The sequence below is a fragment of the Alosa pseudoharengus genome, unplaced genomic scaffold (genome assembly GCF_046254945.1).
Source record: "Alosa pseudoharengus isolate Yale_2024_CS ecotype anadromous, Long Island Sound unplaced genomic scaffold, YU_APseudo_1.1 YU_APseudo_1.1_scf_1, whole genome shotgun sequence".
Classification (NCBI taxonomy): Eukaryota; Metazoa; Chordata; class Actinopteri; order Clupeiformes; family Clupeidae; genus Alosa; species Alosa pseudoharengus.
In genome coordinates, this window is record NW_027468564.1 from 35146780 (window position 1) to 35164986 (window position 18207).

The following is an 18207-nucleotide window of genomic DNA, read 5'->3' on the forward strand; positions in this document are numbered from 1 at the left end:
TCGTACAAGGTTCGAGGCAGCGACTCGCAGTATCCAGTCAGGCAGTAGAACAAATAGGTGACGATAATGATCATGGTCAAAAAGACAGACACTTTGGACTGCACCTTCAGGTGTCCGAAGTTGAACCTGGGTCTCCAATTGCCCCATCCCATGAGTCGCTATCCTGAGCAAAACACAAGCTTCCAAACATACCTCACACAGTCTCGACTTGGCCCCGAAAACATTAAGGACGCGCAGGCAGCTGTCCAAAATTAAGGCACAATATGCCTAAAGTCAGTCGAGCAATCCTACACCGTCTGAAAAAATGCCACAGCTTCTTCTGAATTGGCATTTTAGTTCGTCGGGTTAGGGAGACTGTTACCCACTCACTCTCTTGACTTTACCCTCATAAAGTCTGCAAGCATGTAAGTCATGCACTTTTAGGAGCTCCGGCAGTTGGGTTGACGCGTCTGTCTCTCTCACTCGCAATGCCAGTCCCCCCCGGTGACCAAGGTTACCGAAGCACAGCAATCGTCGTTAGAGGCAGGGAGACCACGCCCTGTTGCTACCAACCACTCCCTGCTCCCTTTTCTATTTATGCGTGCTACTGTATAACACCAGTAATTAGCGCCGCACTGAAACCAGTTAGAGCTCAAGAACGATCGACCCAGTGGCCTTAATGGAATTACACCAGAATAATAACGGTCACATCATAGGCTTCTAATATGGCTTTAGTCTCTTAAGTGCGTAGGTTATGTATTACTATAGAGGCAATTACATTTGAATAACTGCTGTTGACATTAATACACCAATAAAAATCAGAGTAGCTCTTCATGTCTGGACTTGAAGACATTTTTAAAAACGTTCAGCATGCAGCAGCAATAGCACTTCATTAGGCAGAAAGTGGCTTTCAATCACTGCTGATTGCACTTAAATACACCTATATGGCTAAATGTAATGATAACCTACATATTATTTTATATTTGTGCCTACCTATATAACTGTAAGTTTATACAATGTGTGAGAATGTGTCATACAAAACTCCTGACACACAGAGACAGAGGAAAAGTTGGACTATTTTCTGACCTGATCAAAGTTCGCGGGGGGGGGGGGGGGGACCATGCAGTCGAGGTGGGAGTGAAATGTTATCTAAGGTATTTATATGGCCACCACTGTGTTTATGTGCGCTTAAGCGCAACGTGTGTGTCCTGTGAGACACACACACACACACACACACACACACACACACACACACACACACACACAGAAGCAAGGGGGCAAAGATAGACAGTGAAAACTTGCTTATTTAAAGGTAAAGGACCCCAATGGGTGCACATTATACTGTACAAGAGCATAAAGCTTAATTTTTGACAGTATTATCTTGTGAGAAAAGAGAAAGGAGAGTTGTGTGTGCCCTGCTGACGTGACATTCCTGATGAGCCACCTGTTCCTCACACACACACACACACACACACACACACACACACACACACACAGTCTCCTCTCAATCACACACAGTCTTCTCTCTGTCCCTCTCTCACTTTCTCTTGTTTTTTTTCTTTTTCTTTTTACATGCATTCTCCAACTCTCTCTCTCTCTCTTTCCCTCTCTCTCACTCTCTCTCTCACACACACACACACACCCTTCTCTCCTTCTCCCATTGCACACACTATGCCTATGCCTTTTAGAACGAAGCCCACATTCATACTGCACTTTCACCAGAAATGTTCTATGTACAATTTGTGTGTGTGTGTGTGTGTGTGTGTGTGTGTGTGTGTGTGCAGTGTAGTGTAAGTATAGTGTATGTATCAGGTCTGTGTGGGAGAGATTGTGTGTGTGTGTGTGTGTGTGTGTGTGTGTGTGTGTGTGTGCAGTGTAGTGTAAGTATAGTGTATGTATCAGGTCTGTGTGTGTGTGTGTGTGTGTGTGTGTGTGTGTGTGTGTGTGTGTGTGTGTGTGTGTGCGCGCGGCCATGCCACACTCTCCCCTGAAAAGGTGTGTGTTGTGGGGGTCCCCCAGACTCGGTGGTGCCCGGCTCCCCTTCGTGGCTAAAATAATAACGTCTGCCCTCAGGTCTGCCCGTCAGCCTCCCCGACAGGACCACCCGTGAAGCCCCATCCCACTGACCAATACCCTCAGCAGCATTCTATAGCCCCAACCCACTGACCAATACCCTCAGCAGCATTCTATAAATCTAATCCATGTTGAAGGGATGAAGAAGAGAGAAATTATGAGTATTTATTAAAAGCAAATTAAGAAATGTATTAAAAGCAAATTAAGAGTAATTATAAATGCTTTGGTAATACACTGTTGTTTTTGTCACCCCAAGAAAGCCCATTTGAGCATATGCTCAAATGATGAAGAACCATTTCTTGGTTCTTATATAATTGAACAGTCACTGAAGATTTAATCCACACAATTCTCACATCACACCTTTAAAAAATAGTTTTATTGTGAGAAAATGGATAGACATTTAACATGAATTAACATGAAAAAAATAATCCGTCCACATCATGTCATCAATTGCCACATACCCACATACACCTCTCTTGTTATTTCGACATAGCCACATCCAACCTTTACCAGAGAGCGAGACCAGATCAACGCATTGCCTGTACCTTCCAGACCATTTCTTTAATTTCACCACTTATTTCATGTTTATATGTTGACAGAGACGGTTTGGCATTTAACAGTATAGGGGAGACCGGGGACAGTTGCAACAGGGGATGGTTGCAACATGTCAATTTTCTCCAATCAGAAACAAGGTAGAGTGATGACACTCACACTGCATATGCTCAGTTGGATGCCCCCCCCCCTAATTTTCTTGAGCTTTGTTTCTGTTAAACTGCTGTCACTGTTTTTGTGATTCAGCTCAAACTTATATGATTTAAATGAGTGATATGTTAACTTTAAGCTACTATGGTTAGCATGTGTCAAGGTCCCCTTGTTTAGCTAGCACATGAGGTTTTTATCATAGCTGCAGGAAAGGGGACAGTTGCAACAACTGTTGCAACTGTCCCCGTACAGTCCCGTACAATGCATAAATATGATAATATAAAATATATATTTTTAAAAAAATGTTTTACATGACAATAGTCTAAATAAAAGTGAATTGCCTCCCAAATTGTTCCATTCTTCCTATGTAACTAAAGTCCTACTGTATTTTATCAATTTCAATATTTGACATCTGCACATAAGGCCTATTCATCTAGACAAATCTATAATTGTCATCTAATCAAAGCTGGTGAATAAATAACACTGTAATATTATTATAACTTACATAACTTGTATTTACATACAAAAATAATAATTTTGCTGCACTGACATATATTGTAATATATTGTATTTTTAACATGTTGCAACCATCCCCAAACAATGTTGCAACTGTCCCCGGGCCTGGGTCAGTTGCAACATCTGACTCTACATTCAAATGCAAATTGTGAAAAATGTAGATTCTGTAATTATCTTTAAATGGTTTAGACTATTAACAGACATATGTAATGTATTGTATAAAAAAATGGTTTGTCTAATCCAATGAGTAACAGAGCCAAATGCAAAAAGTGTTGCAACTGTCCCCGGTCTCCCCTACAATTAACTACTTTAATTGAACTTGTTAAAAAAAATAAGCGCTAGGCCTAGCCTACTGAAAATCATTTATATTTTACTTTTCCGTTTATCTGAAACAGAAGGGGCTTTGAGAGCCTTTGAGAGAAAGGTCTCCGAAAGTGCATCGTGAACTTCTGATTTCGTGCCGCGCTATATGAAACTGGGGCATTAAGCTAAGTGCATTTGAGACTCCGTATGGCGTGCGGACCGTTAACCGGGAAGCACCAATTCTTTCGATGCTTTGATGGGAGCTGCGTTATTGGAGGCATGCTCCACTTATAACTCCGACTCTCGCTAATTGGTGCCGTGTGAGAGTGCTTTTTGGCCGCCGTGAAGGAGTGCACTTGTTGGCGTGCGACTCTTGGTCTCCGTATCTCTTCCCCCAGGTCAGCGGTTCTCACGCTCTCGCGCAGTCTCCTGACCGAAGACCAACTCCAACCTCTGTTCGCGGTAATAATATCTAAAACACGCGCGTGGTATAGGGTTTGCTATTTTGTGCGTGGGAAAAAGCAACAACCACTCAACTTAGTGTGTTGTAGGCCTAAGTGAGATTCTAACGGAATTTACCAGAGAGCATATCAAAAGAGCATTGGATTAACTTGCATCTCACATGTCAGATAAAGCGTAAGCAGTAGCCTATTAGATTTGGTCAGGGCTGAAGTGAGTTAATACAAACACATTAGCCTATGTGTGTTACTATCTAGGAGAGAGAGTTGAAAAATGCTTTTGCTATTTGTTTTTACCAATTATACCGATTTCTTTGTGATTTTAGATGGGGCGATTCTCATGTAATAATTTGATTGGTGGAATAGCCTATATAGTCTATTCCTATTGGCCCCACTTTTAGATATTTAGCTTAAATAATGCTAATATTGCTCTTGCTTGATATATTTTATTTCTGGATTAAATCTTTGTTGAAATGTGCTAGTGTAAATATATCTTCTTCAGTCATTTATGCACCATGTTAAAAGAAAAAAGCAGGCTATTATTATTATCTAATAGTAAGTACACTGAAGAAAAGAAAGATATCAAAATAATAACAGAAATAACAACACCTCATATTCCATAGCTTGTAGCACAAAGAGTAGCACAAAGTCAAAGTGCATTTCTACACCAACAGGTGTGTGTTTAGGTCTGTAGCCACATTCCTGTTATAGTGTGTGTGTGTGTGTGTGTGTGTGTGTGTGTGTGAGTGTGTGTGTGTGCATATCACAAAATATCACACTGTGCATATGTGTTTCTGTTATTTATGACAGGTGAGGAAAGGTGTGTGTGTGTGTGTGTGTGTGCTGTAGGAGTCTAGAGTGGCCCAGGTGCAAGCTAACAAGATGTATTCACTCCTTCCTCAACAACATCGCCATGGTGACTGTTTTCCCAGATGAGCAGGGGAACATTATTTTTGTGACACTACTGAAACACAGACGCAAGACACTGTTCAGCATTCTAGAAACACTATTTAGAGGTGGGAGAGTAAGTAAGGTGTGTGTGTGTGTGTATACAATATCACAAAATATCACACTGCATATGAGTTTCTGTTATTTTTGACAGGTGAGGAAAGGCACTACAGTCTGTGTGTGTGTGTGTGTGTGTGTGTGTGTGCATGTGTGTCTGTTTGTGTGTATGTGTGTAAGTTTAAGTTTAAGTGTGTGTGTGCACGCAAGTGTGTGTCTGTGTGTGTGTTTGTGTGTGTGCACGCAAGTGTGTGTGTCTGTGTGTTTGTTTGTGTGTGTGTCGGAGAGAGTGTGTGTGTGTGTGTGTGTGCTGCGTGTGTGTGTGCATGTGTGTGTGATTTTTGTACGTGTGTATCACACATGTATGTGGTGTGAGAAAACAGCAGCAGCTGTCACCACAGTCACAACAAGCCATCTGTGGTCCTACCCTGAGCAGTAGGTACCTTGTGTATTTCAGGAAATCATGTTATTTTTCCCCAAATGGGTGAAGTCTACATGCCACACTTGTGGTGTACTGTACAGTTTGGAGGCAAAAGTATAAGTAAGTATAAGTAAGTATATATACTCTTTTGATCCTGTGAGGGAAATTTGGTCTCTGCATTTATCCCAATCCGTGAATTAGTGAAACACACTCAGCACACAGTGAACACACAGTGAGGTGAAGCACACACTAATTCCGGGGCAGTGAGCTGCCTGCAACAACAGCGGCGCTCGGGAAGCAGTGAGGGGTTAGGTGCCTTGCTCAAGAGTACTTCAGCCGTGCCTACTGGTCGGGGTTCAAACCGGTTACAAGTCCGAAGCGCTAACCAGTAGGCCACGGCTGCCCAAAATCAAAAGAGTAAATCAAACAATCAAAATAGTAAAGAGTAAAGAGTCAAAGCAAAAGTCTATGTGTGCCTAAAGTGCAGATTATCATGATGTAGTTTGTTGGATCTCACAAATGTTCTCACATTTTTTGGAATGTTTCCCAAAAGCATTGTAACTTACTGTTACTGTATGTCAAAAGACAGTCAGAAACCAATAATGTCAACAGCCCCCAGAACGGCCGTGGAAATCGACACAGACAGACAGTCAGTCAGATAGTCAGTCAGCCAGCCAGACAGACAGTCAGACAGACAGACAGACAGACAGAAAGAAAAAAAGAAAGACAGAAAGAAAGAGAGAACCCTGTGTAAGAGAGATGTCTATTGTTGTCAGAGCAGACTAAGAGGGTGCTCAGTGTCCCACAGGGGTCAGACCTTGTGCAGTCCGCAGACCGACAGAGCTGCACCCCCACTGCTGCCACATATATACGGTTTCATTCTGGTGTGTGTGTGTGTGTGTGTGTATGTGTGTGTGTGTGTGTGGCTTCTACAACTGTGTCTTTCTACTCTGCTTCTACAAGTGGAGCAGGAATCTTTCTGACTTGTTTGATTTGCTTTCTATGACAACTCTATAGTCATCCATCCAATCATGTCTTACCCATCACCATCATGTCTTAGTGACAGACCAGCGTACAGCTCTACTGTTTCTCCTGCTACACCAGCTATTTATTATGCATCAGCTGTTTCAGCATCAGCTGTCATCAGCATTATTTATATAGATATACAAGTGTTTTACAAAGTGTTTTACAAAGTTACCTACATTGAATAGACAGTCATACAATCACATTTCAGGTACAAAATGTCATTTAAATATGCAGCACAATGGTAAGATCCCACGCGCCATCCTAACTGGTATAAGCATCTCAACGATCAACGCATCCCACGGTCCTAGTTTGTTCATCATCCAGTTGGTTAACCTGAAAGACCTGTTCTAAGATGGTTAAACTGAGAGACCTGCTCATTAAGATTTTTTTTCATGTCAGTGGGTGGAGACCAGGTGCTGGGGTGGTGTAATCAGAGATTGCCATTACAACTAGCTCCACCACACACACACACGCACACACACACACACACGCACACATACACTATGCACTGTGAATTACCAACCTGCAGAAATTGCGATTCATAAATAAACTTACCGTATCTGTCTTAATTACACCTTCCCTTGAGGATTACTGATAATAATACATAATAGTTCACACTTAATTGTAAACAGACTGGATAGTTACAACCCACTCCCCCACCACCACCTGTATCACATGCACATGCACACATACACATGCAAACGCACACTCTCACACACACATATACTCACTCTCTCACATACACACACACACACACACACATGCAAACACATACTCTCACACACACACACACACACGGGTCTGATCTCCATTACACACAGACACACACACACACACACACACAGACAGAGTGGGCAATTAGGCCTGCATTCAGGGAGACACAGGCCCCATACATGGTTATGGCACCTGGTCAAGGTACTGAAGTATGGGGGTCGACTCTGAAGAATTAGGTGTTTGTTACAGCACAAGATTTTCTCCCAAAATGAATGTATCTGTGTTTTCAGTTTAATTGGAATACTATCATTATCTTTTATTGTCAATATCTGAAAAGGGGGGGGGGGGGATCGCTGCACACATACACTCACATTTAAGACAATATAGATTTGTAAACAAGCTAGAAAACAACTTCCAGACAATGGGACACCGAAGGCCACATCCGACGTCCATCCCCTGTACCCTGGTGCCTAGGAGCCCCCGCTGTGCTGTGCTCTGCTGTGCTGTGCTGAGCAGTGTTGTGTGCTGAAGTCCAGCCTGATGGAGGCCGTTAATGAGTGGCTACACGCACGAGAGGGAATGAATGACAGACCCAGTTTGGATTTAGTCAGAACTCTTGTTACCTCCACAAACATTAGCATACGTGCTCATACGCTCTCTCTCTCAGATAAACACCCTTAAACACATTCTCATCCTTTTTTCTCTCTCTCTCTCACACACACACAAACACACACACACACACACACACACACACACACACACACACACACACACACACACACACACAAACACACACACACACACACACACAGGCTTCTCTTGGTCTCTATGTCTCTGACCGGCAGCAGTGGGACAGTGGAGCATGTTTACAGGGCAAACTGAGCCGTCGCCAGCCAACAGCACGCTGCACAGGAGCTGTGTGGTTTGAGCGTGCGTACAAACACACACACACAGTCAACACACACACACACACACCCTCAACACACACACACTCTCATTCTCTCTCTCTCTCTCTCTCTCTCTCTCAAACTCCTCACGCACTCTCTCTCAAACTCCTCACACACACACACACACACACACACACACACACACACACACACACACACACACACACACAAGTGCAGGGCAAACAGGGCCGTTGCCAGCCGACATCCCACTGCACAGGAGCTCTGTGGTCAGAGCCTAAGTACAGGGCATGCCGTCTGGGGCCTCCACTACTGCATGGGTGAGGCAGAGAACACAGCGCCTTCACAAACGAGAGAGAGAGAGAGAGAGAGAGAGAGAGAGAGAGAGAAAGATGAAGGGGAAGGAAGAGAGAAAGAAAGAGGGGGAGAGAGAGTGAGAGAAATACAGAGAGGAGGGAATGAGAAATACGGAGAGAAAGAAATGTGAGAAAATATGTGGAAAGAAGAAGGGAGGGAGAGTTCTTTTCTTACCAGGGAGACCAGTTCTTTCACATCAAGGAGGAAACAGAGGGAGAGAGAAAATGAGGGAGGGAGAGAGAGAGAGGACCAGTGCCTTCAGACAGGAAAAGAGAAGAGGAAAAGAAAGGAGGAGATAAAAAAGAGGGGAAGACAAGTCAGCACAGGTATGTCACCTCAGAGATGGTGGAGATTGGAGGAAATTAGAGAGAGAGAAGAGAGAGAGAGAGAGAGAGAGGAGAAAGAGAGAGCATACATACATTGCTTCACTCTTCTCAGACTATGAATTAATCTCTCGCATGTTTTTCTTGTGTTAAATTCTCTTTTTTAAACTCTGTGTTCAAATGTCTTCTTTTGGCAGTACAGTGAAATGGTGTCTTGTTGTGACAGTAACACTCAGGTCAACTGAGCATGGACTGATGCACAGCGAGACAGAGAGAGAGAGAGAGAGAGAGAGAGAGAGAGATTATGTTGGTGTGTTTGCATACAGAAACAGTGGGTGTGAATCCTGCTTTATCCCCCCCACACATTTAAACCAATCCAACCTGAAACTTATATTTTGTGTCTAAACTCTCAATTTCAAACACAAATACAAACACACAGACACACACACACACACACACACAAACACACACACACACAAACACACACACACACAGGCAAGCACACACACAGTGGGTGATTAGAACTGCATTCAGTTTGTTTCAAAACTCTCAATTTCATTATGTGAACGCTCAACAGATCACTGCGGACAGGATGCATGTGACTGAGCCTGTGTGTGTGTTTGTACAGCACATTTATTGGAGATGAAGACAGTGTGTGGATGACAAATGTGCGCAGAACGACAACAACAAAAACAACAACAACTTGCATGTATGTAGCACTTTATGTAGCACCCAAAAGCACTTTACAGTGAAGGGGGAACCTCACTGACCACCAACGATGTGTAGCATCCACCTGGGTGATGCACGGCAGCCATTATGCGCCAGAATGCCCAGCACACACCAGCTTGTGATGAAAATAAATCCTATTTATGGAGACACTATAAGGACCACTCTTATGAGAGCCAAAGGGGGACAGAAAAAAAAAAACGAGAGACTGAAAAATAGAAGAGTGCAGATCCATGGGAAAAGAGATGAACCGATTGAAAGGCAACTGTCTGGTTGTAGAATTGCAGACAGAAAACTGGCAACCACAGCAGAGAGATATGAGCAGCCAAAACTGGCAACCACAACAGAGAGATATAAGCAGCCAAAGAGGGGGCAACCACAGCAAGGAGATATGAGCAGCCAAAATGGGCAACCACAGCAAGGAGATATGAGCACCCAAATATCAAACAGACGTTGAAGCGATGAAATGGGCATCACTGGCACTACAACCCCTCCGTGCTCATGGATGGAGCAGGAGCACAGAATCAGCAGCAGCCCCCTGGGCCGCTTCAGATGACTGGACCCAGGGAAGGACCGGAGTAACCCACACGCAAGGACCGGAGGAACCCACGCGCAAGGACCGGAGGAACCCACGCAAGGACCGGAGTAACCCACACGCAAGGACCGGAGTAACCCACGCAAGGACCGGAGTAACCCACACGCAAGGACCGGAGGAACCCACGCAAGGACCGGAGTAACCCACACGCAAGGACCGGAGGAACCCACGCAAGGACCGGAGTAACCCACGCAAGGAACCCACGCAAGGACCGGAGTAACCCACGCAAGGAACCCACGCAAGGACCGGAGTAACCCACGCAGAACTTTTTTCAGACTTTAATGGTGGTGCAAGTGACTTAACATTTCGACGCACATCGTTTTCCTCAAGAGTTTTGACTGGCAACCACAGTTAGAGAGATACGAATAAACAAATATCAAACAGATGTTGTATGACCACCACTGCACCACTGGAGGAGTGAGTAGATTAAAGGGTTAGTCTGTAATTCTAATACATGTTTTGTCTCTGACTGGTGCCAAACACAGGAAGGGAGTGCAATATGATTGGCTAGCTCAACTATCAACAATATATCCAGCACTGTACATATTTCTTCACTATTGAATACTTGACAGTGTTCTTTATGCTCTATGTGGAGCCATAGTTCTTGAGAAACTCATATGTATCTCTCATATGTATGTAGCTTAAATGTTATTCTAATGTTGCAACTGTAGCTTAAATATTAAAATGCTTAAATGTTAATAGGTTAAATGTTATTCTAATGCTGCATCTGTAGTATAAATATTAATAACTTAAATGTTATTCTATCGCCGTAAGTCGCTTTTGATAAACACGTCTGCCAAATGAATAAATTTAAATGTATGATAAATGCGTATGTGTGGACGTAAAAAATAAACGCTGACTTGACTTCATCACTGCTGCGCAGGCTGCCTAGAGAACGGCCTGTCTGTGTCTGGCTGTGTGATCTATTGCACTGAACCATTTGTCTAATCAGTACGATTCCGTACAAGGCCTCAGCCAGGGGCGATTCTAGACCTAGAGCTTTGCTGGGGCACAGGCCCCCAACTCCCAATACATAAAAAAAAAAAAAAAAAACTGTGCGCGCAATATGAATAAATGGCTAGCCTGATTTGGACCATCACATATCTCCCCTAGGTCACAGACATCCTCCTCCATACTCTGAATAGTTTTACGCCTAGCCCCCATCATGTCCTCATCCATTTCTTGCCTGTCTCTCTCCTCCTCCTCCCCCTGCCTGGTATTGGACTGCCCAGCCTGTGCTCTTTCTCCCCTCTCTTCTCCCTCTTTTCGACCTTCTCCTCCTCCTCCTCCTGCACTCTCTCCCTCAATTGTTGTAGCAGCCACTATCCATCAACATCCAAACACATAGGCATAAGTAGGCCTATACTCACATGCATTAATTTAATAGGCTTTCCTACTAACACAAGGGAAGCTTATTTTTAGTCAAAAGTGAGATATACTTCCCTCCCAGGGTCCTATATACATCCTGGCAATACTGCAGTTCTTTGTAGCTTAAATAGCCTACTAAAGCTCTCATACTGACTTTTGGTGATAATTTGCAAATGTAGCCTATAATAATCTACACAGATGGCTATTCTGATTCTGTGTGTATTATTATAGGCTACATTTGCAAATGCAGCAAACTTATTTAAGTTTGCCATTAAACCATTGATCAAATCACAGCACTGGCTATTACCAGCATAAATGTTAATGTTACCGTTAATGTGGGCAAAATTATCATACCTCCCTCATCCTCCTCACTGTTCCTCTCCCTCTGTTCAGGAAGAATTTTCTGATGTCCATCTCTGAATAGTCAGAAGGCTGTGTTTAGTTTTACAGTAGGACAGCTTCACAAACAGTATAGGCTACTTTTACAGGAGTCTCTACAGTATACGTATAAATCCTTATTAATTGTCCGCATGTGTGCATGCAGCCTACGCATGGTGTGAGTGTGTGTGTGAGGGAGAGAGCACAAGCTGGTAAACTGTTGCTAAATTTAGGCTACAATGACGCTAAGCATTGAAAAACAGATGCTAGTTATGTTATGTTACCCTAACACTCTCTAACAGCGATCAACTTGTAATTTTTTCTGTCAAACAAGTTGTGAATTTGTTGTAACATTAAACAGGGGACGACTTACTCTATGCTCAAAGTGATTCCACAATCCACAGTGTATGTGTGTGCAGTACAACGAAACACTCGGAAGAATCATGTGAACGATTTTCATTGGTTGTTGCGTTCAATCTTAGCCAGCTACAGAGGTGCTATTTCCTGATTGGCTATTATGGCCCCTTTCTTTATTCCTTGTTTTTTTTTTATTATTGGCTGGTAAGTGACAGACTCGAGACATGATTAAAGCAGGCACGGAGATGCGCTCATGAATGCCGTTTCCAGCTAGAGCCGCGCTAGAATTTTACTGGGGCACTGGAGACTTTTACTAAGGCACGTGCCCCAGTGAATAAGGTCTAGTGACGCCCCTGGCCTCAGCGTGTGTTCTGGAAGTTTCTATTGGCAGCCGGCGCCTCGCCACTCAGAGAGGGAAAGAGACGGAGAGACTCAGAAAGTGAGAGAGAGAGAGAGAGAGAGAGACGTTTATTTTTATTGAATGTATTTCATTTTAAGATTTTTAAAACAGCAAAAACAGAACCATTTCATCAATCTACTCTACAGCAAAATACATGCCAATCACAGAAGGGGTGGGGGGGGGGGGGGAGAAAGAGTACATGTCTGAACTGTCTCATTATTTGTTTCTGTCTTTTATCTATACTTCACCCGTACTAACCCATGAAGCCTATATGTTTTGTGTCCAAGTTTATCATTTCAAGACATATCTCTCACTGCTGAGGAGTGCGGAGACCAAAGCAGCGGTTCAGTTGACTTGCATCACTGCTCTGCTGATAAGATGTGCATGTCGATGTAACAGCTCTCCAGGCGGTAGACATAACAACATACAGCAGGACATGAAAACAGAGAGAGAGAGTGTGTGAGAGAGAGAGAGAGAGAGAGAGAGAGAGAGGGAGAGAGAGAGAGAGAAAGAGAGAGAGAGATAAAGAGAATGGGAAAGAGTGAGACAGAGTGTGAGAGAAAGAGAGAGTGAGGGGGAAGGGTTGGCAGATACATAAATGAATAAGGAGACAAACTGAAAATGGAGACAGACATTTCTAACTCCTCACCAGCTACTTAAGGGAAAGAGGGACTGACAAGAACGTGTGACGGAATGAACTGTCAATGTTGCGGTTGGCCCTGTATCATGTGCAATTAGCTTGCTTCAAACGGCTCATCATTTATAGTGCCTGACGTGCAGTTGAAACAAAAGGCACACCACTCACTTGTTCCTTCCGAGCCCCAATGTTCAACTCTCGTCCCCGGCGAGCTACATGTGGCACGACCGGCTATCTGAAGATCACGGGAAAGCTTCTCGGTGTGGGATGCAGGCACGAAAAGGAGTCTTGTTCCAGATCTTGCAAAATGTTACCTACTGGATCGATCAAAGTGGTAATTTTACAACGCAGTAAGAGAGCGATTTAGGTCGGTCTGAAAACAACTTACTCCTTAAGCCTTTCGTGTCAAAAACAAACTTGCATGTTACACGGCCGCCTCAACATCTGAGCGCAGTATAAGATATGCAAGATGTCCTGATAAGTTATCTCAACTAACACACACACACACACACACACACACACACACAGCCAGCCTAATGAAGACCACCCATACATACCTGCTGGTTCGTTTTAATGTCAGTAGCCCACAAATTACTTTGCACTTTCTTTTGATGATAATACAAGTGCGAAGAAAGCTGTTGGTCCTGGCTTGCAGTATGATGGCGTTATAGGAGAACTTACGGTATACAGAGATTTGAATTATCCGATATCAGACTCTGGAAAGAGATTTTTTTCCCCTTTTATTGCCTACATTAAAAAATAATCTGATTGCATGTTGTCTGCGAAAAATGGCATGCAACACTTGGCACCCAATAAAAAGGGCAATTATTCTTTTCTAGAACTTTTTCACATTTTCTGTAAGAAAAGTCAAACCCTCTACATTGGCAACCTCTCCGTCATACATATAAAAGGCCATCTATAAATATTTTTTTGCATTATAGTAATACATGAATTAAAAATAAATACAACAAATAAAAATATTATTTAAGCAATATAGCACGAGTGAGAGTGGGGTTGGTCATGGATATTCCCACGGGTGTTGTTCGGCCGTAGCCACGATCATGATCAGAAACAAATAAATAGTTCCATAGAACCCAATTGTTGTATAATATAATATATAAGAATTTGCCACACCTCAAAACACATTCACATGTCACCTATTTAAACACAGTTAACCCCCCCCCCCTCCTTTCCCATTGAAACAGCTTGATAGGGCACTAACGACCAGCTTAAGTGGCAAATAGATTTTTTTACATGATGAAGTTACTATTTGTTCTTAATCTCTCTTCAAGACACAGACAGGTTAAGGTCTATAATAAAAAAAAATTTTTTTATTATTCTTTACTTTTTAAACTATTCTTTGACTATTGCCCTTCTATGCTTGTATTAGCTATTCCTGTTTGCTTTTGTTTATGTGAAGCATATTGAATGACCTCTGTGTATGACGTGCTATATAGTTAAAGTTGACTTGACTTGACTATAAGGTCTAGGCCCACCCCTGCTGTGCAGCAGATTTACAGTACATGGGCACTCCTTTGACCCCTTACGGTCTGAACCTCCTTCACAAGACCTCGTAAAAAAGCAATATGTTCATGAATTCTATCTGCCACAAACACTGGACCCTGCTCCAGCGGTCCTCTGGGTTTGGGGTCGGAGGCTGTGAGCGAGACTGTAGAGCTTGATAAAATAGTTTCAGTGCCTTCCTTCCTTTGGCGGCGGGTCGGGCAGCGTGCCTTTGAAGTTCGGCGAGCCGGTTTGAGTGGTTGGCTCTGCTCCCGGAGATAGCACACACACACACACACACACACACACGCACACACGCACACACACAAACACGTGCACAAATAATAAACCAACCCAAACACACACACACACATATGCACAAACGCGTATGCACACACACTAGAGACTGTAGTATCCTACAGGAGTTGGCTATAAACAGTCACCCTGATGGCAGTGTGTGCAGGGACCTTTACACCAAGGTCTCCTTTAGCGACGTAGCTTAAGCACTAGCCCTCATCCGTACGTTGCTTTCGATAAAAGAATCAGCTAAATGAATCAACATAAGAATGAAAAAATAAATATCATGTAATGTAATGTAATGCGGTGTACTGTATTAGGTCCAATGTGCAGGCCTTGCTTTCTCCCCAAACCCCAGAGGAATGGTTTGTTTTCTTTTCCAACTCCCGCTCACCACAAACTGGGTGATAAATGCCACTCGTGCAACTCTCCTGGTCTAATAGGCTGTTCAGTGTTGCCTGTTCAGTAAATTGAATGAGACATTGTTCCCAGTGGCGGAGTTAAGTGGCAGAACGGCCGTCCATAAATTTAAACTATTCCACTGTAGTTGACGATCCATAAGTCTCACGGAATGGACTGGCTTAGGCTATACTGAGAAGGTGACTGAAGTATTCAACACTCCTGAAAGTCATCCGTTATATTTATCCTTGTTCTCTGTTACAAAACATACTTGTGCATATTTTCCCAATCTGTATTAATATTATTACAAACATGTGTAAGCAAAACCTCATTTATTTAATTTAGCTCCTTGCAAAATTATTCAACCTCTGTGCTTCCAGTCCAGATTTTAGCAGATGACATTATGATACAAAAGCTGCCACTTATTTCACCATAAATGATTAGTTAAGCACTAACTGAGTATCTAAGTTGCCTTATTTCACCATAAATTATTATAATTAAGCACTAACTATGAGTATCTAAGTTGCCTTATTTCACCATAAATTAATATAATTAAGCACTAACTATGAGTATCTAAGTTGCCTTATTTCACCATAAATGATTATAATTAAAGCACTAAGAGTAGAAGTTGCAGATATACCATATGAAACAGGCATTTACTGCAAAAAACACATAGATGTATACAGCACATCCAAACGTTTCACAGGTGACAACAAACACGTGTAGAAAAAGACTTCGACAGACACGGCCGACTACCATCCAAAATTCAAAACACGGCAGCACGAGACGCTTCAAGCACCGCACTATGATCTCGACCCTGAGAGATGTCATAGTGACGCCTTTGATCCGTATATGGGCCCCGGGAAGAAGTCTAAACTAATGTTTACCGTACCAGTGATGATGGAACAGATGTTCGGCCGCACGCACACATGAAGGTCCTGTATGACGAGCCATCCCACCACACAGGAAATGCTGAACGCTGAAAAAAATAGTCAGCTTTCTGTGGAGTGTAATGAGATTTTCATGAAAAGAAAGTACAAGGACTTTCCTTCATTTCTACATTTCTTCAACTGCCAAAATGTGCTGTGATTTGCTCTACTGGAGAGAGAAGTTGTTATATTTTGTATAGTGATGTAAGCTGCTACTCAGCATTGTAGCTATTTCAATGTGTGTTTTTGCTTAAATCACAACCACACTAAAAATGATTGGAACGTTATGCTACTGAACTAAACAGACTATATTGCACATGAACTTCGAAAGATATTGATGATATAGTTTATATAGTTCAACAAAGCCTTGTTTTATACTGCTACCTCAGCGTTAGTAATGGTGTATTTTAGCATTGCTTATATGTTCAAGACTTGCAGTCGTGACGTTGCCAACAGCAACAGGACTGGTATAGACTGATGTCTCTCTCTGTCTGTCTCCCTCCCTGCTTCTCCATACGCACACATACACCCACACCCATACACACACACACACACACATCTCCACACATTACAGATCAGTAAGCATACACACACACCCCCATATAATACCCACGTACACACACACACACACACACACACACAAACACCCCCATATAATACCCACGTAAGCATACGCTCACGCATATGCACACACATACAAACACACACACACACACACACACACACAAAGGTTCACCAATTCACTGTAAGCATGGTGAGTGTGAAATCAATGTTAGATTTGCATGTAAGTCTAGGCTATAGGCCACAGCGCTCCACACCAGCTAATGAAAACCAGCTCGGTGCCAACAGTGCTTCACCACTCACCCTGCTGAAAGGCCTGGGTTAGAAGCTGACAGGAGTGTGTGTGTGTAGGTGTGTGTGTATTTACGTATAAGTGTGTGTGTGTGTGTGTGTGTGTGTGTGTGTGTGTGTTTGTGTGTGTAAGAGAGTTTGTTTGTGTGAAAGAGTGTGTACAGTATGTGTACACTATGTGTGCACATGTTTGTAGGGGTTATAGGGGTTAGAGAGAGAGAGAGAGAAAGACAGAGAGAGAGAGAAAGAAAGAGAGAGAGAGTGAAAGAAAGAGAGAGAGAGTGTGTGCGTGTGCCTGCATGCGTCTGTGTGTGTGTGTGTGTGTGTGTGTGTGTGGTCGCGGGTGGAACAAGGAGGAGGAGAGGATATAAGAAAGGGAAGGATATGATGAATACAGATGCGAACAGGCTAGACAGATGTCGGAAGTTGTGATTGGCTGATTAGCCCCCCTCAGTAGTCGACAGGCAGGAAGTGACGGCTAATTCAGTGCAGATGTGGGGAGGGTGCTCTTGATGAATGTTGATGTTTGGGGGGTGAGGGGGGTGTGGGGGGGGGGGGTTGCATATAGCCTGGAAAAATCCAAACTCATTCAAAAAGTGAAGAGAGTCTGGTGACTCATGATTTGGATTCCTTTCTGACACTTGCATGATCAATGGTCCAGCCTTACCAATTATATTGATCAGAGATTCCTAACGTTACTTCCAACTTTGCCTAAACTTTACAAACTGACAATCCATAGCATCAACAGTCAGGAAACAATGTATGTGGGTCTACCTTTGCTGTAAATACATTTCTGCATTTTCCCAACTGCTTGTAGGCTCTATAAGTTGTAACAAAGCTGAGAACAAAGAAGCATCACAGATTTTGACCATGCTGTCACTTGTCGTTAGCTTATCTATTCAATGTTCATGCCAATGACTTTAAAATAAACGTTAAAAAATAGTGGACAGCATGGTGTCATTCACTTAAGTTAAGTAGGACAGA

The 18207-nt window shown here is 43.0% G+C and overlaps 1 protein-coding gene across 1 annotated transcript in view; it reads right to left on the minus strand.

Moving 5' to 3' along the window:
* Positions 1-429, minus strand: part of LOC143134644 (heparan sulfate glucosamine 3-O-sulfotransferase 6-like) — a 27381-nt gene extending 26952 nt beyond the window's left edge. The window contains exon 1 of the mRNA XM_076295235.1: positions 1-429. This exon is cut by the window's left edge and continues 393 nt beyond it. Coding sequence (XP_076151350.1) covers positions 1-152 — 152 coding nt within the window. The 5' untranslated portion in view covers positions 153-429.
* Between the last annotated feature and the right edge of the window lie 17778 nt (positions 430-18207).